At 38.6% G+C, this 20,873-nt stretch overlaps 1 protein-coding gene across 5 annotated transcripts in view; it reads right to left on the reverse strand.

Annotated features, from left to right (window-relative positions):
• Positions 1 to 4,935: 4,935 nt before the first annotated feature.
• Positions 4,936 to 20,873, reverse strand: part of LOC129168075 (kinesin-like protein KIF21A) — a 28,478-nt gene continuing 12,540 nt past the window's right edge. Inside the window, exons 10-36 of one of the 5 annotated variants that reach the window (XM_054752921.1) lie at positions 20,016 to 20,079; positions 19,677 to 19,880; positions 19,354 to 19,392; positions 18,428 to 18,467; positions 16,836 to 16,947; positions 16,575 to 16,763; positions 16,313 to 16,512; positions 15,441 to 15,548; positions 14,740 to 14,808; positions 13,891 to 14,036; positions 13,670 to 13,814; positions 13,399 to 13,593; positions 13,229 to 13,330; positions 11,637 to 11,802; positions 11,248 to 11,268; positions 10,984 to 11,041; positions 9,914 to 9,968; positions 9,639 to 9,832; positions 9,427 to 9,576; positions 9,069 to 9,205; positions 8,923 to 9,007; positions 8,761 to 8,850; positions 8,526 to 8,684; positions 7,170 to 7,287; positions 6,932 to 7,102; positions 6,666 to 6,865; positions 4,936 to 6,574 (exon numbers count right to left, since the gene is read on the reverse strand). In XM_054752921.1, coding sequence (XP_054608896.1) covers positions 6,517 to 6,574; positions 6,666 to 6,865; positions 6,932 to 7,102; positions 7,170 to 7,287; positions 8,526 to 8,684; positions 8,761 to 8,850; positions 8,923 to 9,007; positions 9,069 to 9,205; positions 9,427 to 9,576; positions 9,639 to 9,832; positions 9,914 to 9,968; positions 10,984 to 11,041; positions 11,248 to 11,268; positions 11,637 to 11,802; positions 13,229 to 13,330; positions 13,399 to 13,593; positions 13,670 to 13,814; positions 13,891 to 14,036; positions 14,740 to 14,808; positions 15,441 to 15,548; positions 16,313 to 16,512; positions 16,575 to 16,763; positions 16,836 to 16,947; positions 18,428 to 18,467; positions 19,354 to 19,392; positions 19,677 to 19,880; positions 20,016 to 20,079 — 3,275 coding nt within the window. In that variant the 3' untranslated portion in view covers positions 4,936 to 6,516. The remainder of the gene's footprint in view (positions 6,575 to 6,665; positions 6,866 to 6,931; positions 7,103 to 7,169; positions 7,288 to 8,525; positions 8,685 to 8,760; positions 8,851 to 8,922; positions 9,008 to 9,068; positions 9,206 to 9,426; positions 9,577 to 9,638; positions 9,833 to 9,913; positions 9,969 to 10,983; positions 11,042 to 11,247; positions 11,269 to 11,636; positions 11,803 to 13,228; positions 13,331 to 13,398; positions 13,594 to 13,669; positions 13,815 to 13,890; positions 14,037 to 14,739; positions 14,809 to 15,440; positions 15,549 to 16,312; positions 16,513 to 16,574; positions 16,764 to 16,835; positions 16,948 to 18,427; positions 18,468 to 19,353; positions 19,393 to 19,676; positions 19,881 to 20,015; positions 20,080 to 20,873) is intronic. The other 4 variants (XM_054752918.1, XM_054752917.1, XM_054752919.1 and 1 more) reach the window with 4 other exon arrangements.

The following is a 20,873-nucleotide window of genomic DNA, read 5'->3' on the forward strand; positions in this document are numbered from 1 at the left end:
TTGGAATATCCATTCTGCGGTATCAATATACAGTACCAATACTCACACGAGTATCTCTTCAGTGTTGATTACACTTATAAAGTATTGATATGAACTAATAAATGGAAAAAAGAACAGGTATAGGGTAACTTATGACATACAGGCTTGCTTTTGTTTTGACAAAATAAAAAGGGGGACAAACATTCTTGTCATAATTGTTAAAAGCCAGTAAGATTGTTTGCCATGGTGTCAAAAAAAGCCAAAGAAAACACAAAAGAATCATAAAAACAGTAAAACACTCCACAAAGGCAAAAGAGGACAAGCATTCTTACTTGTCACGCAAGTGCAAAAAGAAGTTAATCACTGTGAAACGAAAATAACCGCATCGTGAGACATCTCGCGTGTGCTGTGGTGCCAAAAAAAACGCAGGAAAAGTTCAAGAAACAGTAAAACATGTGGCAAAGGCAAAAGGGGACAAGCATTCTTCAAAAGAAGTTAACTGCATAAGTCATCTCGCGTACGCTATGGTGTCCAGAAAGCCAAAGAAAAAGTTCAAGAAATGTTAATAACAGTAACACACTTGACAAAGGAGGCAAACATTTTCTTGTCACACAAGTAAAATGCAAAAAAAGCCAAAGAAAAATAAAAAGAAACATTAAACGCTAAACTACTTGACAAAGGTAAAAGGGGACAAACATGTTTCTTGTCACTCAAGTGTGAAAACAAGTTAACTCCTGTAAAATGCAAATAACTGCTTAGCGAGAGCACACACACACACACATGCGCGCGTGTTTGGCAGTTCCAGGCGTGTAAACACACACATCAGCAGATGCACAAAAGCAAACAATGGAAAACAACATATTTAAGAATGCCGTGGCAATGATCAAACCACTGAATCATAATTCAGCAGTTGCTTCTACGGACATGCATAATACATGAAGTCATTAGTTTGGAATAAATGGCACAATTATTCCACTCGGCCATACTAGGAATTCCATTCTTCTCTCTTCGCCAGAGGGACATACTGTACACATATTGATTCATATTGCCTGAGCACACTGAAGAACGCGGCACATTTCTTTCTTCTACATGCAACAGTTTGTTTTCATGAATCTGGACCACTCCTGTCATTTAGTTGTGCATTCATATGGCGGTCCACACAATGAATGCAGAATCCAGATCCAGACAGATAGATCATGGCAGGCATAACAAAACACACATTTGAATAAACTTGACACGCAATTAGCAGGCCCGGTACGGCCATCACACTGGCCCGTGAGTTGGGTTCAAAGTTTCGCAGCAGGTTCCTAAAAACACCAACGGATGGAAATCGAGGATCTTTTGACGAGCCTTTTTGCAGTTGGCCCTGGCCCACGGTTCTTAGCTTTCTGAAAAAGTAGCTGAATAGCCATAGTTATTAGCTTACACTTCTCCAAACTGCATGGAGATTCTCAGGAGGCGATGTATCAGTTAGACCCTGAGCACGAAGGCCATAATGCTAGTTCATACTGTACATCACCAAAAATGCAAATATGACTCCCAGGAACTCCAAGTAAAATCCGACAGTTGAAGTCATGGGTCTCCACACGTTGTCCGCTGAGGGCCACATAGAGCAAAACTGAAGGCTGTGATATTATTGATATTCTTTATGCTAAAATCAATCCTGCTCCAATTTGGCCAACTAACTTGCTCCTCTGAGAGCTTTAACATACTCTAAAACATACCAAGTCTCGCACGAATATGTATTCCGGCAAAAATGTGTACATACATTTCGGTCATGTCCAATTTTTCTTTGTTTTCTGTATCATGTAGAATACACCGAGGGCAGGTTTAATAAAAACAAACAAATAAATAAAAACAAGTTGCCTGTTAGGACGGAGTATTAAAATAATCTGTGATTTCGAGAATGAAGTAGTAAATTTACGAGAATAAAGTCGTAAATTTACAAGAAAAAAGTCGTAATATTACGAGAATAAAGTCATAAATTTATGACTTTATTCTTTATTGTTCTGAGTCTATATTTAAAGCTCAATTTAAAATGCATTTAATAACTGTAAGATACGACGGAGTATTAGGGCCTGATCGGGAAAAAAAAAAAATCTTGAGATTTTGAGAAGTCGTAAATTTACGAAAGAAATACTCGTACATTTACAAGAATGTTGTGAATTTATGAGAAAAAAGTAGTACATTTATGAAAATAAAGTTGGAATATTACGAGAAAAAAAGTCCCAAATTTCTGAGAAAAAAAGCCCAGGGTCAAAGGTCACTTAAGTACCCCCTTTTTGTAGCTGTCTCAGGCAATGCCTGTTTTACGATGTAGTATTAAAATAAGCAGAGATTTCGAGAATAAAGTCGTAAATTTACGAGAATAAAGTCAGAAATTTACGAAAGTCAGACGGGCTTGGCATGCTAATCCGGTTGTGCTCAACTGCCGTTTTGCTGCCACGTTATAAATAAAAGCTTGCCTGAAGCTAGAGGAAAGTTTCCTTCCTTCCTGAAGCGCTATGCTGTATTTTCCCACTGACACGTATGACACGTAATATTACCACTTTATCCTTGAATATTACGACTTTATTATTGTAAATTTAGGAGAATAAAGTCGTAAATTTATGACTTTTTTCTTGTAAATGTATTTATTTATTTGTAAATGTATTTATTTATTGTCGAAATCTCAGATTATTATTGTTTTCAATGCGACCCTGATACTGGTGTAATAGTCGTATATTCCATTAAATAATCCATTAAATCCCATATTCATTTTGCCAATGAGCCACGAATGTTATTTCTTTAAGGGAAGTATCCTGTCATTTCACACTTAAAGGCTTCTACAGGCGTATCAAAAACATTGCTCCCCCAATAATCTGCGTCGCTTGATAAGTGTGATGATCCGCCGAAGGGAGGAAAGCGGTTAGTTGTGAGCGCATTAAGTGAGCAAGGCGCACTATCACGCATCATCAGTTCTGGTCATAAAGCAGCAGCGCGGGTATTTTTAGCCGCAGGATTCACTCAGTCGGGAGATAGAAGACGAAGAGAGGTAGATATTGACCCTGTCCAGCTCCTGCTTGCATCTTTAACTGGTGCTTAATTGCATGCCTGTTTGGCCATTTTGTATCTACGCTACAGATTCTTGCGATGAGTAAAAGAAACTAGAAACAGATACAAACGTTTATTCAGCTTCTAATGATGCATATATTTAACTCCCACTGGTAAACACACCAAATAGTAGCAACTCATCTCCACATAGGGGGACAGGAGATGAAAAATATGCTTACAGTTACAGATTGCTTTTGTTGTTTACACTAATGCACCCCAAAGGGCCAATTATTGCACTACAATGAAACTGTACTTATTACAGGGCTAAATGTGTTGAGGTAGGGGCATGTGAAACGATTAGGACAGGCCATGAAGTATCGCTTCCACTCCTGAACAGCTGCACACAAAAGGTTGGAAATGTAAACAATTAAATCAATTGAAAAATAAAAATCTAAACTCGAACCTTGAGGTGTACTACTGTACATGTATTCCCTGCATGTCTACCAAAGCATGTTTCATATCAAAATAGAGTGCATGCATGCATACTGTGACATGTTTATTTGAATGCACAGTTCTACATCTTCCAAAGTTAGCTGACTTGAAAGCTTAAATTGGATGCAATAATGCCATTGCCAAACAAAAGTGTGACGTATAAGCTCTGCTCCTCTGAGACCAATTAACACTTTGCTGCTCTCAGTTTATGAACATTAAAAATTGATCATGCCCTCACACTCATGTCCGTCTACGGTGGTGGGAGTTATTTTCACTTTTTCACATGCTCTCGGTCTTCTGCTTGGGAATAAATCACCTGGAAACATGTCAGAATTAAAAGGGGAGGCCCAACTGTGAGTTTGAGGGCATGCAAAATCTATAAAGTAGATATAAAGCCATATAAGACTGGAAAACAGGCAATATTTCTCTTGAGTGAGCGTCCATATTTGAGAGTGAAAGCACGATTATGAATGGAAATTGGATTCATTTTTTTGGGCCGGCTGGCCCATTAGGCAACATACAGTAGGCAAACGTTAACGGCTTCCAGGGGGCGCCAAAAAATTCACCTTCAGTATAATTTATGTGTATTTAAAATGAGGAATTGCTATGAACTATTAATGGGAAAGCTCACATTGATTCAAATGTAAAGCAATGCCCTTTTAATATTACTACAAATGACAACAGATACGCCTCATCATTTTTATAGTTTTGCAAATAGTTGTATATGTATAGGTATTTCATATTGTGTTTGTATATAGTCATTTAGTTTTTGTACACAGTAACTCCTCATTTAACACGGTTAATTGGTTCCAGACCCGACCGCGATAAGTGAATTTAAATAAGATTCAATATTAATAAAATGAATATTTTTGTAGAGCAGAGGAAAACCTGTTTGACTTTCTAAATACGAGTTTTACCATTGTTGGAAGCCCTCTAGACATGAAATAACACCCCTATTGTCACCTTTTCACTCATATTGCCCAATATAGTAGACATAATCATAGAAAACAAGCCATTTAAGACACACGTAAGACTCGTGATCGTGTGTGTTTGAATAAATGTCTTCCGGGCTTGTGAACAGGAAGTGATATCTTGGATTCAGAGTAGTGTTAGCTGGAGTACGGCCACAACAGTAGCCCGTGTTCTTATTATAATGATGACTATTATTGTGTTAGTATCGTGCCTGTTGAGAAATAAATATAAAAGACTGTCTTTGGCGATCAAGTCTGTTGCGTGTTACTAGTGATCAGCTTATAGTTATTGTGTGAAAAATTCGTTGTTAAATTGTTTGATGTTGCCTGTTGTATTTGTGAATTACTCTTATTAGTTTTACTTCGTGGGCAGGATATTTATAGTTTAGATTTTTTTGTATTTTTAATTTGTTAATGCCATTCAATTTCGATTGCGAGCTCTGTAAATCTCCCAGGTCCGGCTGTGTGAAAACATTGTGGATTCCATGTCGTTGCACTTTGCTACCACCATGTGGCCATAAGGCGTTAATACACCACTTGAAAAAGTTAAAAGTACTAACTTGTAAATTTATTGTCACACTGCAGCCTCAGTTACGTTCATACACGATAAACAGCAGGAGAACAAATTTCCACAAAAACAGATATACACTCACACTGTATAAAAGACAATACGGTAAAATGATTCATCCGGGGGGAAAAAAGTCAGATTTGTCAGTTCTGGGCATCATTTCTTCGTCATTGTCGGTGAAGTGCAAATGAATGCAGACAGTTCTTCAGTACTGCGACAAGAGGTTTGTAAGATATGCTTCCTCTCAATTTGTTTTGAATAATCACAGACATCAACTCATCGTTTTTGTGCCGTGATGCTGACGGATATGACAAAACGGAAACAAACAAGCAGAAATATATCCAAATAACAGCAATGTGCACTCACATTTTCAGGACATAAGAACACACAAAAAACCCACTGACATGTTTGCCATGGATGCAAGCAATGCACAAGGATATAAAGTGACTTTTTTCCTTAAAAAAAAAAAGTGCACCGCAGGCATGAATTGAAAAATGACTGTCATGACAGAGGTGCAGGTGCTTTATGGAAGCCGTTAGCTTACATTACAACCTGAAAACTAAACAGAAGAGAACACTGTTGCAAAACAAAACAGTCATCGTTAATTCCCTTACATTTGTAAGTCACATTTGACGACAAACACTAGGTACACTTGCACAGTCCAGAGTTTTATACCAGTGCACACTACCAGTACAATAGTACACCTATTGTCATATGACCTGCACAACTTTTTGATTGTGACAAACAAACATCTGCATTATTACCTTGAATAAAAAGCAGACTTGTTACGTTCTGGAGTGCATTAGACTGTGCATGTGTACTTAATGAAATGGCCAGGGAGTGGGTATTTTAAAAAGACCTAAGCCCAACAAAGTGTAGAAAACAAATGTAACATGAGATTGTAGGTTTTTTTGCACACCAAATAAATGCAAGAACAAGAGCATGTTAAAAGCACTGGTACATTAGTTCCGAGCCATTACGTGTCCCTAAAATTAATCAGTTCAATGTGATTCTCAAACTGTAGCACGAGTACCACTGGTGGTATGCACGAACAAAAACGTGATAGAGTGAGGGAGAGATGTTCAAAGCGTGATGTAGCGAGGGACGACTGTATACAGGTTGGAGAACCACTGTATTTAATTTTTATTATTAAATTATTATTATTGGACTGATTCTAATCCCTCAAGGAGAACGTCAGTGTTGGTCGTTTTGCAAAGGTAACAGTTTATGTTGCTGTTTGGGCGTACAGTGTATGGTTTGGCAGGAAGAATAAGAGCACAAGGCAGTTTGGTCCTTCCAGGGATCACACTATTCAACTGGAAAACACGCAGAAAAATGTCAATTATTGCTGGTAAAGCTACAGTTAAATATAGAAATGTCTTGTAGAAAAAAAAAAAATCTGTGCGAGTGTCGCACTAGCAGCAGGAGTATTAAAATTGTCTGACAACCGTGCAAAATGAGGGTTTGTAGTAGTCAGTGGACTCCATCCTCCAGGGATCCTTTGGCTTCCCAAATCTTCACTGTGCGGTCACTGGTGGAGAAAACAAACAGGCGTGGAGGAAAAAAAAAACATAAGGAGACGTTAGTCAGTGCAGAACACTAAACAGATGACTGTGACTTACTCGGATGCTGTGAACAGTTGGCTGCTGTTGGAGGCCAGGCCATTAATAGGACTATCATGGCCTTGAACCTCGCCGAGGGGTGCGAGTGAGTCAGCGTGCCAGAGGCGTAGCAGACCTCCCCTGCATCCGCTGAGCAGGGCCGAAGAGCCTGGTACCACGCCCAGAGCGCTGACCCAATCTGTCTGTGCACTTGCTGTCTGCTAGAGGACAACCCATATTTCATTCCACTTTCTAACTTTTGCGTCCTTTCAATGATGCCATCTTACCTGCAGCAGCTTCTTACTGGCCAAATCCCACTTTTTTATGTAGCAGTCTCTGGAGCCGCTGTAGAAGAAGTCACCGTGCATGGTGAGGGACTCCACGCCGTCCTGGTGAGCGGGGTCGAACGTATGGCAGGAGCTGACGCTACCCTGAGTGGCTTCTGCCACCTCAAACATCTGGGAAGACAGAGAGTGCTGGATTCTTCATCTCATTTAAATCACATTTTGAAAGTCAGTCTCCTACTTTGATGTGATGGTCCTTCGAGCCAGTGAGCACCAGATCTTGCCCGTTTCCCAACTTATCAACCGTCAGACACGTGACGGCTCCCAAATGGCCAGTGAGCTTCCCGGTGGATGCAAACCTGAGTGGACACCACCGTTCAATAAGCTTTTATAAAAACAAGTGTACGTATGAGAAGGATTGATTTGCAGTGAGGAAAATCAGTAAAAATAATGTGAATGTGGCATAGAAGTTGCGTAAACAAACAAAAACAAACCAAAAAATGAAAAAAATGTAGATGACCACAATGTACCCACAAAAGCCTCCTCCAGTTGCTTGGTGCTATACCTATATATATAAATACAATATAAAAATCTTAGTATTAGACCTTAAACGCAATCATCGTACATTGGATGCCCTCTAAAACGCGAACATGGCTGTAGACACCCACAATGCATGGCTGTAGACGACCATGTTTCTGATACTACATATCGGGAGTGTGTTTTTTTTTCCTGCGTGGGCCACATGCTGAAAAAGAAAGGACGCAAGGGTCACTTTGATATTTTTCAATGCAACACACGTACGTAGATATGATAAGAAGTTATACATATTTCAAGAAAAAACTGCATCTCTGCTTTGTGATATGAGGGAAAAAGCGTATTATTAGTATGAATTTCACTCTGCTCTTTTTTTCTCATCTTTCCTGTTGGTTTTTTGGTCAATATTCTAAATATATTTCAACTTTCTTCTGAAATAATCCTTGTAAATTTTCTTTTCATAATATTATTACTTTAATCCCATGATATTTTGACTTTATTCTCATATTATAACTCCCCAGCCTAATTTCCCCCAAATTACAACTTTATTTGGTTTTGTTTGTTTCTCATAATATTAGGACTTAAAGAAAATGACATTATTTTTTCCTCAGAATATTAAAAGTTTATTCTCGTATTTTTTTTCTTTACTTTTTAAAATCTTCCAACTATTTCAACTTTCTCAACTCGTCTGGTCTTTTCCCGTAATGATGACTTTATTCCCATCGCATTTTGACTTTCGCAACACGATAACTTTCCTGGCGACCGAATTTTCCAAAAATTACAACTTTATTCATTGTTTTGTTTGTCATAATATTCCAACTTTAAAAAAACAACTTTTTTTCTTTAATATTTCAACCTGACGCTACTAAAATGACAGCGTTTTCTTCATAATATCACGACGTCATAATAATATTTTGACTTCATTCTTGTATAATTACTAGTGATTTGTCCACGTTTGCGTTGTTTTATTTTTCTTGCTAAATGCCCTTCGAAACTGTACGTCCATGGTTGTAGACGACCGTAGTATATCCCACAAGGCAACTGTTTCTAATGCTACACTTACTTGCGGAGATCCCACATGCGTACGGTATTGCCAGCGGCGGCGTACAGGAAAGAACCGGAAGGGTTGATGGCGATGTGGTTGATCTGACTCTCTCCTGGAGGTATTGTAAAACCTCCGGCTGAGGAACAGGTATCACCTGTAGCAACCTGTCCGGAAGCCCTAACACAGCAAAGACTGTCAACTTTATGAGTGCTGTAGGTATAATATTTACCGCGGTGGCGGTTTATGTACTCACGTCAGAGTGCGGATACATTTTGCACAATCTCGTATGTCCCACACTTTGATGTAGGCAGTGGAGACCGTAAAGACGAGGCTGGAAGTGTACCTGCATTATGGCAACACAGGCGAGCGTCAGTGCAGACATACTTTCAGTGCTTTGCGTCAAAGGCATTGCTACCTGACTGAGACAACACTGCTGGGGTGCTCTGCTAAAGACATGATCTCCTGACCCGTCACCAGGTTCCACACCTTACACGTTCGATCTGAGGGCAAACACGCAACGATTCAGCGCCGATGTCGGATAATCAGGACAATGTCGCTTACCTTTCGATCCAGTGAAGAGCAGATCCTCCGTGGCATCCACACAGAGGACAGGCTTGGTATGTCCCTCAGCGACGTGCACACATTGGAGTTTGGCTGCCTTGGTGGTCTTGGGAGGCGGCACAGTGTGGATTACACCTCTGGAATGTGTCAGACAACAAAAATTAAAAAAAAAGAATCAAAATAACGTCTAGAAACCTCCATTTTAGGTGTAATACAGTATATTGGCAAGCAAACAGTTACGAAGGGTCATAAAGGTGATATTTCAGAAAATAAATAAGACAATTAACCTACAAGAGGCTCTAAATGAGGTTAAGGAGTTACAGTACTGATTGCAGTGCTGCTCCATTGCACTTCTTACAGTGTTTTGTAGTCATTTCCTGTACTTTTTGCGTCCCCCATGCAAATTGGAGTGGCTGTTGGCCCTTTTTCCTGCAGTTTCCTGCGGCTGAGGGGCGAACACTCAAGCTGCCTCCGCTCAGCGGTGCTCGTTGGTGACCTGGATCTGAAACTACAAAGTGTACCAAAATAGTATTCCGACTTTGCTTTTAAAAGACCGTGCAGTTTACTTACACCCCGACTGGACGGGTCAGAGACGGGGAGACAGTTTGTTCACGGTCAGGAGTTCTGTGAGTGTCTGGAAGCCCGTCCTGGTGCTCAATGATGGAAAGCAAAGGGCCAGAGAAGTCTCCTGTGGGGGAGTCGGAGGATAGATCCCCAGAGCTGGCGTAAAGCAGCTCCATCTGGGTCGTGGTCCTCCTGCGGGCCTGCAAGGAAGGAACGTTTCCTAAACTTATTCTAAATCCAAATATCCATTAATGTAAAAATAATCATGCGTGGTATAGTACCTTACTTCTCAGCCTGGTTTCACCACATAACTTCATCAGATCTGACGCCAGTGTGCTGAAACAATGTAAGCAGTGTGATCATTCTTTTCTCTTTGACAAATTGCCTAACTGTGCTGATTAAACGTGTCAAGTTACAGAATAGATAGATATCAATGTTTGGATGCGTCGTAGCACATAGTGGCTCACAGGATGAGTAGGAATTAGTACAAAAATATATCAATATCATGATTTGTGGAGAACTGACCAATTTTGGGGCTTACTTGAATAAAAATAATACAATTTTTAAAAAGTGTCTGTATTGAACCGTTCAATACACGTGGGTACCTAACTGTGACCCCTGTATCGAACGATACGCAGTTTCATATTTATTTTATCAACTTCTGACGCCGCTCTGTGCTGACAGCGCAGTGTAGCTGCAATCAACTGAAATTGTTGAAAAATGTGAAAAATGTTGTCAATTTCAATCAAATTCAAATGAAAAAAGGAAAGGTAATCCATTTTTTGTATCGAAAAAGTATCGAACTGTAGCACAAACATATCAAACTGAACCGAACCATGAATTTTGTGTATCGTTGCACCCCTAATTAACACCTTTGAAACGATGGCAAACTATATGGAAAGTTTGCATAAATAATTCATACCGTGTAAATTGTAACATTTACTTATTTTGTACCTAGCAGTCACAAAGTGCTTTACAAAATTAGAATTACAATAGATATGATGTCTGAAATAAAAACAAAAAGTAAGAACTTACAGGGCCAAAATACACAGTAAAATACAGTATGTTCATTCATGACAAACATTAAGAAAAAAAAATATGCTTTAAGACACAGCTTGTTAAAAAGAAATGTCTATTTTAAACAGACTTTATTTGCATTGACAAGCGTTATTAGGGTCACTGCTTAACTTTTTGTAGGATTTGATACTAAAATTCTCAAGATGTCACACCGAAATACCTCCTGCAGCAGTTGGGGCTTTCTAGTTAGCTCTGTAACTAAATACAATATCGACCAAAATAATATAATTTCATTAAAAATACACTTCTGCACTTTTGTTGCACTATTTATTACCTTCCCTCTGCACCCGGACTGGGGGTGGACTCATCGCTGCTGCTTCCGTCGCCATTTTCTGCAAATATGCGAAATGCATAGTCATCAACATGCACGTCAACGTGTATGCATCAGTCTCTTTTCTTAAAGTGACAGTTACATGTTACTGTCATGTAACGTACAAAGGGAACTAAACACGATATTACACGATACAGTTCTGGCCACGGGGTCTTTAAAAGGGTCTGACACACAACACCCACATTGAATGCATCATCTCGTACTCACCTGGTGACAGGTAACCTAACTCTTGAGTTCAAGCAAACGCACCAGAAAAAACAAACACTGATCAAATTCACACCCACAAAATGAGAATGGGTTGCATTTAATCCAACAGGCTGTAAAATGTTTCTGAATGTATGTATAAAACTGAATTTAAAATGCATTTAATAACTGTAAGTGGCATGATATATGTTACATTATAGCGTTTTTAGGCTTTTTAAGGGTGTGTGCCTTAATTGCAGTTTTTCACTATTCACCATTTCGCCCCGTGCAAATATGCCCCCTTGTGGCCATGAGTAGTAGGGTTACACAACAAATGGTGCCTGCTAAATCAAATGCAACCGTGAAAATGATGACTAAGCGTTCATCACGGTGTAACATCCGCTGTTACCGACCTTGTAGCGCGCTACCCAGCAGGGCGTCCAGCTCCGGGTTGATCTCGGCTTTCTCCTTCAGCATGTGGAACAGCAGCTGGTTCTGGGTGGCGCTGTTGATCTCCGTCTGCTTCAGCCGGCCCTCCATCACCTTCAGCTGGGAGTCTTTCTGGGCCGCCTGCAGACCCTGCAGTGTAGATATTGCAGGATATTTTTTACACGCATACATCCCAAAGGTGTCGCTATGTGACCTCATCCCATGTAGGGCACTCATTCGTCAATGCAAATGTATACAGTTAACATCAATGTTCATTTACATGTTAAAATGTCTTTTAAATAATTATTACAACATTATACATTGAAAGGATGTTTCACAGTGGATATTTCAACAGTAAAAACTATTTTATACGTATTTAGTTGTATTGCTATTGGTATGAATATGACTATCATTTGATTATTAATCATTGATTTATTCATTTTCTGTGCCAGTTAATCCTTTATTATTAATCATTTATATTTTATTTATTTTCATTGAAGACGCCAAAAAACTATTTGTATTATTTTTACCAGGTAAAATCAAAACCTCACAATTTTCTAGAAACAGTTTTCAGCTGAACGCACTAATGATGTTTTATTCTATCATTCATTATGTTGTATCGCATTATTTTTCTTATTTTTTTTCTTCCTTGTTTTAAAACACTGTTCATATAAAACATTTATCAATATTTTGAAAAGTCACATTATTTTTCCCATTATTTCTTCCGGGTAAATTCAAAACCTTCCAATTTTTTAAATCCATCTTTTTCATCTAAAAATGCCAATTAGGTTTTTAGCTTATTTCATATTGATATTGTTTTGTTTTAATTTTTTACATTTGATTTATTAATATTTAATAATTCACATGATTTTGCCTACTTTTTTCCTTCTTTTTTATTTTAATCTAAAAATGTTTAATTTTATTATTTATTATTTCAGATTGCTATTGTCTTTTTTTCATGTTTTAATTGTATTTACCATGTAAGTATTTTAAATTCACATTATTTTTCTTTCTTTTTAAAACATATTTTTCTTGTAAAAATGCTAATAATGTTGTTTCATTACATTATTTATCATTTCATACGACTTTTCTTCCTTTAAAAACATATTTTTCATCTAAAAATGCCAATCATGTTTTATCAAACTATTGTTTCACATTGTTTTACTTATTTTTTTAAATTATACTGCATGTATCGCTCCATCAGTATTTTTAAAATTCACATTATTTTTCTTCCTTTAATTAAACATATCTTTCATCTAAAAATGACAATTATGTTTTATTATATTTTTTATTATTTCATATTGCTATTATTTTTTATTATATCTATCTTTTTATCAGCACCATTAAATCCACATTATGTTTCACTTCCTTTTTTTGTGGTTGTAATGCTTAATAAAGTAATGAAGCATGTAGGATCTCATTTTAACGGCAACTTAAATGAGCAAATATGGTTCCTTGCCAGGTGGCCTGACCAACTAAATCAACCCCCACAGGTTCGTATGGCAAATGCTCCCACCACTCTGGAACGGTGTAAAAGCTTAAGCTTGAGAAGGAAGTCAGTGAAGGCATCAGGTACCTTATTGATGGCCATTGTCATGAAATGGTCCAAAAGGAAGCGTGCCTCTGAGAGATTACACGAGCTGATCACTGCTGTGACATCCGCCGGGTCGCCTTCCTCCTGTCACACAACACAACTGAGCATTATGGGAACATATTTCCATACCATGAATATCTTCTTCAGGTCACCTTAGCCTCCTCCATCTGCATGATGTTCGCCTGGCAGTCTGCAATGCTGTCGTTGATGTAGTCGATGTTGGCGCTCAAAGACTCCAGCTCCTCGTTCAAGGAGGTCAGCGGGCGCTCCGCATCCGCACCCTCGGCCACAATCTTTGTCTTCTTTCTGGATACTCGCTCCCTCCGCTTGGTAAGCTCCTCCCTTTGCTGGCATGGTGGCGGTGAAACAAGTCAAGCGAGCTTCTCTTCTTGCTTTTGCTTGTTTATTAGTAAAAAGCCTGACCTTCAGAAGTCGATTCATATCCGTCTCCATGTTTGAGATGGTCATCCTCTGCATGATGATGTCGCTGACGCGTCTCTCCAGTGACTGCCATTTGGCCCTCGCTGTGCGGGTGAGGTAGACGCTTCTTTTCCACACGGGAGAGCTCCTGAAGGACACGAGTACTTTACTCAAATCTTTTTTAAAAATAATGCACGCCAGCATTCTGAAGTGCCATTTTGTACCTGGCGCCGTTGGACGTTGACGTTCCAGAGGAATGCGACCTTCCTGGAGCGCTCCGATGGGATGCTTCTGGGAGTGCTTCAGGTACGGTGACTTTCCTGGTCGCCTTGCCAGACACTGGCCTCACCTGCCTCCTCAAAGCAGTCACCTGTGGTCCAGCAAATAGGAATCAACTAAAACTAGAAAAGCGCTCGAAGCCATACGCCGTAGTTTCCCTCCATATTGTGATTTACACCATAAATATTAGCCCCACATTTATTGTATCTACATATTTAGGTTCCTTGACCATGGAAATGGTGGACCATGTGATGGTGTTTGTTGCATGTTCATTTAAAGCTTCGTTTGTTGTCTTCATATTATTTTGTCATATTCTGGATCATAGCATCCGGAATGATTCCATTATGTGGATCAGTCTTTGATATGTTGGAAACCTGTTGGAAACTTGTCCTGTATTTTTTCCCCCCAAGTGCTCTGACACATTTTTTGTGGAGTTACATGCGCAAATGCCGAAAACGGTCCGATATTGCAATGTTAAAGAATCCTGTAAAAAAAATTCCTGGATCCAGACGGTGATCCGGATCCCCCTCAAAATGTAATCAGTTCTTCCATATCCCATTTCTGACAATTCCTGAAAATTTAATCCAAATCCGTTAAGAAATGTTCAATTTATTTTGAACACAAACAAACATAAACGCCAGCAAAAACAACTTCCTTGGCGGAGGTAATACAGTTAAATTACATCAAAATAAAAAAAATAAAATAAACTACAGTAAAATATTCCAAATAAAATTTAATAAAATTTAATTCAACAAATACAATTAAATCCTCTTGCGTCGCTATTTTGATCTCACCTCTTCGTTCTTCCTGCGTAGGATTAACTCCTGTTGTCTCCTCTGAGCCTCCAGCTGCTTCACTTGATGCTGTCAGGAACAAAATACACGTCAATTTGGCATTGAAATGGCCTCAAACCTCGTTTAAAAATCAATCTTATTTCCTGAAAAATAAAAATGATATATATTGATATTTTTTGGGCGGGGTAATACTTTGATTTTTTTTGGATTGTGCCAAATATTATGAAATTAAAAACGAATTAAAATAATACAATCATTTCAATTGAAATGTATATAAATTGTGCATGAATTTTGACAAAGGAAAAAAAATATCTTTTTATCATTGCTGTAACGACTATCTCTGCTAAAATGGTAAGCATTTCAAGAGATTCAAGAGTTTTTATTGTCATATGCACAGTAAAACAGGTAGTTCTGCTATGCAATGAAATTCTTGTTCTGTTCATTCTCCCAAAAAGAAAGAAAACACAGGAAAATGAATAAGAACATAAGAAACATTAATACCAATAAATTAAGCAACAACAACAGAAGAGACATGAATACCAATGAACGAATGAATGAATGAATGAATAAATAAATCGAGTTATGAGTGTGTGCGTGTGTTGCGTGCGGCGTGTGTGACTGCTTCGTTGAGAAACCTTGTGGAAAAATGATTTATTCTGGGCTTCCTCAGAATTCACACAATAAGAAGAAGTTGGGCTAACCTCAGCTCTGCGCTGGTCTTTCTTCAAAGAGGCTATCTCCCTGTTCCTTTTGCACTCCGTAGCTCGATTGCGCTCCTGTTGCTCCTTCATTTGACGCATCAGTGCAACCTGTGGGAAAACACACATTTTACGACACAAGCACAGTGTTGCCTCGTTTATCGCGGGGGATAGGTTCCCAAAATAGCCCGCAAAAACTGAAATCCGCGAAGTAGCCAACTTTACTTGTTTACAATTATTATATATGTTTTACACCATAAACTTTATATACTTTTCTCAGACAGGCATTAAAATTTTCTCACATTTCTCTCGTGTTTAAACACTCTCAAAGTTCAAATTTAGTTTGAATTTGAATGATCAATCAACTAGGTTGGACGCAAGAAATTATTAAGTGACACGTCTTAACTCTCACATGAGTATACAGCACCCTCTACTGGCAGCAGTAGGAAATACAATAACAGACACATACAACAGAGCACAAAGACACAATGCGTGTTCATGCGCTGTAAAAAAAAAAATACAAAATTGCACTGAAAAAAATCTGCGAAACAGCAAATCCGCAAACGTGAGCCACCATGTAGCGAGGGAACACAAATTAAATAAAGTTACACTTTTTACACTTTGGCCCCAAAACTGTTTTTTCTTTCATCGCACCAAATCTTCAAAGTTCACCTCTTACCCCTGGTAAGTTTTTAAATTATACTTTTATATTTATGTATTTAGACCTGATGCATTTATGCAAATGATTTACACTTTGCAATACTGCAAAAGAGAGGATGCTAACATTGTAAAAATAAGAATACAAAGTTTCATACAATTAGCCTTCAAAGTGACTGACGAAAAATGTGTTCTTGTTGCCATTTTTCCATCCTCACCTTAGTCTTCTTCATCTCACTGACGTCCTGCTGCAGTTTCTTGAGCTGCTTCTCGTACTGGGACTGGTTCTTCAGCAGCCGGGCGTGTTCCTTCTGAGCCGACTGGAGCTTCTGCAGCTCCTTGTTCATGGAGTTCAGCTTCTTCTCGTACTCCGCCTTGATCTTTTTTGCCTTCTCCTCTGTGCACGTCTCCACTGAACCTGCAGATGATGGTAAATCATGCCTATAATGTCTAAAAGTACAATTTTGGTGGCTCTCTTACCCATATTATGTAGCACTTTGTCTCTCTCCAGCTGCGTGTCCCTGATCTTATTCTGCAGCATCACCAGCTTCTGCTCGTACTGCTGTTTGAGCGTGTGAAGGCGACGCTGGCTGTTCTCCAGCTCATCTATGAGCTTCTGCTTGATGGCGATCTCGCAGGTGATGTTGGCCAGGTCGGCCTGGACACTCTCTGACATAAACGCACACACACACATGTAATAAGAGTGCCGGAGTCTTGCAAATTCTTGCTCTGTTTCTTCACCTTTTTCATCCAGCTCCTCGGACTCCGACTCCTCAGATGTCTCCTCTCCAGCTGTGTCCGACTCTTCTTCCTCTGCATCGCAGTCCTCGCCTTCCTCGTGGTCGCTGGCCTCCTTTTTACACACACCAAAAATGCATCATTTGTTGACCATTTATATCAGGGATGGCCAAACTGTTTCCACTGAGGGCCACATAGTGAAAAATAAAAGGATACGAGGGCCACTTTGTTTTTTGTAAAGCAACCATGTAAGATATGCTAAGAAGTTATGTAATTGTAACTGCATCTCAGCTTTGTGATGTTTGGGTTTAAAAGCCTATTATTACTATCAACTTAGGTCTTTGCTCTTTTTTTTCCTATTTTTGCTGAGGGGTTTTAAATATTCTAAATATTTCAGCTTTCTTTTCAAATAATCTTTGTAAATATTCTTTTTGGAATATTATTTATAATATTATTACAACTTTAAAAAAAAAGTCCTTTAATATTTATACTACTCTATGCTATGTCAGAATCCGACTTTTTTCTCTTGTTTTTGTTTTGTTTTGTTTGTTTTTCATAATATTATGACTTAATTTTTTTTTTAAATTCTGTTATATTTCAACTTTATGCTATTAAAATGTTATTTTCCATGGTAATATTACGTTATTCTAGTAAAACTACAACTTTTTCTAATTAGATTACAACTTTTTAGTCTTAACATTTTGACGTATTCTTGTATATGTACAATACCAAATACCCATCAAAGTATTTATGCGTCTTTTACGTTTTTTTGCGCGAGAGGCAAAAAGAGGTAATGACGCAACTCTCCACTAATGCATTTCACTTCAGAGCACTTTTGAGTCATAAAAACGGCCACAAGGTGGCAGAGATGCATGCGATATGAGGTCGGCAGGGATTAAGCCAACGGAAAATCACACATGACAGGAAGAAGGAAATGAGAGAGCGTGGAGGAGTGTCGCGTGCAGAAGGTTACGTATTGTAGGGAAATTTTAACGCATGCGCACACACACATAGTTCTGTTGCAAATGTGAAAACTGTAAATAGTTCATGGTGTCATATATGTAAATAAATTGTTATTTTGAACGTAAAACAACCCTTTTTTGTGTTGTTTATTTTGTGGTATAATTGTTTAGATATTTGAGCTGTTACAAAAGCAAAAAATATTTGTGTCAAAGTGAAAGTTATGCTTGAAATATCTTCTCACAAAATGCTGGTTTTCTCCCTTCTTTAGTCAGGAACTGATATTTTCCTGAAACTTACCTACATTCTTCTGCTGATTACTAAAGAACGGAAAAAGGTAGAAACAAACGTTTTTTCTGATGAAAGGCGAGAGTCTAATGTTTCTTTTGGTATGTTCCATGTTTCTATAGCCATAGAACACAATATTCTGTGCGCCTTGAAATATCAGTCAAAATTGTCTAAAATGTCCACTTTTGCTATTGTTGTTTTTCCTTTTTAGTTTTCATGTTAAATTGTATTTTTAGAATGTGCCGCAGACCAATAAAAAAACAGTTGCGAGCCTCAAAGGGCCCCCGGGCCACAAGTTGGACACCCCTGATTTATATCAAAATAGGGTGATTTTAGTTTAAACGTACCACGTCAACGTCATTGTCAGGAACTTCTTCCTTAACAGCACTGTAAAAAAACAACAAATCAGAGTTCATATGCTTTCATTGAAGAACTGTATGAGAGACAGGTGATGGGGACATGCAACTACACCCAAACGGTCGGGAGCAGGTGAGGAATTCTGATTGGAAACACCACTTTTCTTGACTTCTCTGTGATTTTACATCAACACAATCACAAGCTAATTTCACAGGGTTGCCACACACAACGAGTGATAAAAGAGGGATCAAAAGGAAGAGATTCATCATAGATTAATAATAATCATAGATATGTTCCACCCAGGACTGTAAAACCACCTGTAGGTGCAAGGAAAAGTTGGCGATTAGTAGGTTTGTGGGGGAAAAAAAATCACCTGAAATCATTTAATTGAATTACTTGGTGCATTTTCGTCAAAACTACAAGCGTGAGCTATAGAAGAGCCATCTGCCTTTACATGCTTAATTGTAGGAACTGGCAGAATAATCAATTAATTGATTTTTAAGAATTTAGTTGATTGCCAGTCATTGATTGTATTGACTCAATGGAGGCAAAATGGGGTGCACTACTTGTCTTGGCCAGTAAGGGCGCTGTTGAGCCAGTTGTTGCAGAGCATTTTATGTTAATTATTAAAAAAAAAAAAAGAAAATTAAAATGAAAAAAAAAGTATACAATTGAAAAACAGGCATTAAAACAACTATAACTACAATTAATATTTGAATAAGATTTTAAATATGAGAATTAATGAAAGAATTTTAGCCGAATCCCCAATAGAGTGTCAATCAAAACTGAGCATTATCCTCTTGATAAAGGCAGAAGTGCTTGGATTGGATGCAATTGCATGTGTTTTGAATGATGCAGCCATGTAATTAAATGAGCTTCAGGCATTTGTCCCGACCCTGGATGGGATGGAGCAAACCTGGCATCCTCGTGGTGACTCTCCTGGTACTGCCTCAGTCTTCATGGGGGGGGGGGGGGGGGGGGGGGGGGGGGGGGGGGGGGGGGTGTTTGGAAGATGGGTGCGTGTGGATGGTGAGGAGGAGGAGGCAAAGTTTGCGGAATTCGAGGCAAGTGAGGGATGTTTAGCAGGGTGGAAGAAAGAGAGTGGATGACCAAGTGAGCACAAAAAGATGCAGGTGACCAAATATTACAACAAATAATAATAATACGGTCGCTTAGGAGGATACAGTACTTCCCGCATCATCTGTTGCTATGGTAACACTTGTATGCATTCGTGTTTACCTCTTTTTCTTCTTCTTTTCCTTCTTCTTGAGCTTCTCCAGATCTCTCTTGGCCATCTCTATGACGTCGCTGGCCTCCTTCTCAGGCCCCAACAGTGCAGGGGAGAAGGAGGCGGGACCGGCGTACAAGGAGGGGCGAGTGGAAGCCCGGGAAAGGATCTTCCTGAGGTTCTCATTCAGAGACTCACTCTCCAGAAGTTTGGTTCTAAAGAAGAAGAAATGTTGTCACGACAATACAATATTTTTTCACTGTTTTTAGTTTAGTTTAGTTTAGTTGTTTTAGTTTAGTTTTCAGTCTTTTTAGTTGATTGTGAGGGGGGGGGGGAAGCTGATTATGCACCTGAGCTCCTCGATTTCCTTGATGTAGTTGTGGATCATGTTCCCAATTTCCTCGTTGCCTTCACCTGGAAACATAAGCCTCACTTATTGTGCATTAAAAGATTCAATAGTACCAAGAATAGCTGTAGTATAATAACATGCAATAGTGATGCAGTTCAGCTATCTAAATTTAAAGTCTAATATCGCGGAACGTAAAATGTAATGTACCGGTAATTCAATAGAAAATACATGTTGAAACGTCTCATTTTAGTTTTAATTTGAAAATAAAAACAAAACATTTCAAAATACACGTTCCTCTAAACATAAAGTAAAAAGAACATGTTTAAAATGCTCCATTTTACTTTACAAAGTAATAAAATAAAGTTAAATGTAATTATAAACTCATTTGAAAACAATACCAATACTATGCCAATAAAATACTGTAATTTAAAATCATAAAATAAATGGACTGATCAAATAAATAGGAAAAATGACCGTAGATGCCCCAATTAACACATCTACACAATTAACCAGTTTAACTATCTGAGCTCCAAAAGCAAATAACCGCCGGGCTCTCTAAGTAGTACCGGGTCTAGTTGGAGCTGTAGGCAACCTTCCGATGTAGTTTGCCTTAACTCCACAAGATGGCAGTAGCTGCATGTGAAGTATCATGAGTGGTGCCCATCCAGCAGCTTTACTGACCTCAGCATGCACTTTAAAATGTTGCTACTTAGCTGTTGGTGTGAAAGTTCTTAATGTTACGCTTCCTGTATTGCTGTTTGCCATGAACTCAGAGGTATTGGTGCTGACGGAATGCTGTAATACAACATTGGTTCTGCTGCCGCTGCGTTGTGTAATAAATTATCATGTGGTCAAAGAG

The sequence above is a fragment of the Dunckerocampus dactyliophorus genome, chromosome 15 (assembly GCF_027744805.1).
Source record: "Dunckerocampus dactyliophorus isolate RoL2022-P2 chromosome 15, RoL_Ddac_1.1, whole genome shotgun sequence".
Classification (NCBI taxonomy): domain Eukaryota; kingdom Metazoa; phylum Chordata; class Actinopteri; order Syngnathiformes; family Syngnathidae; genus Dunckerocampus; species Dunckerocampus dactyliophorus.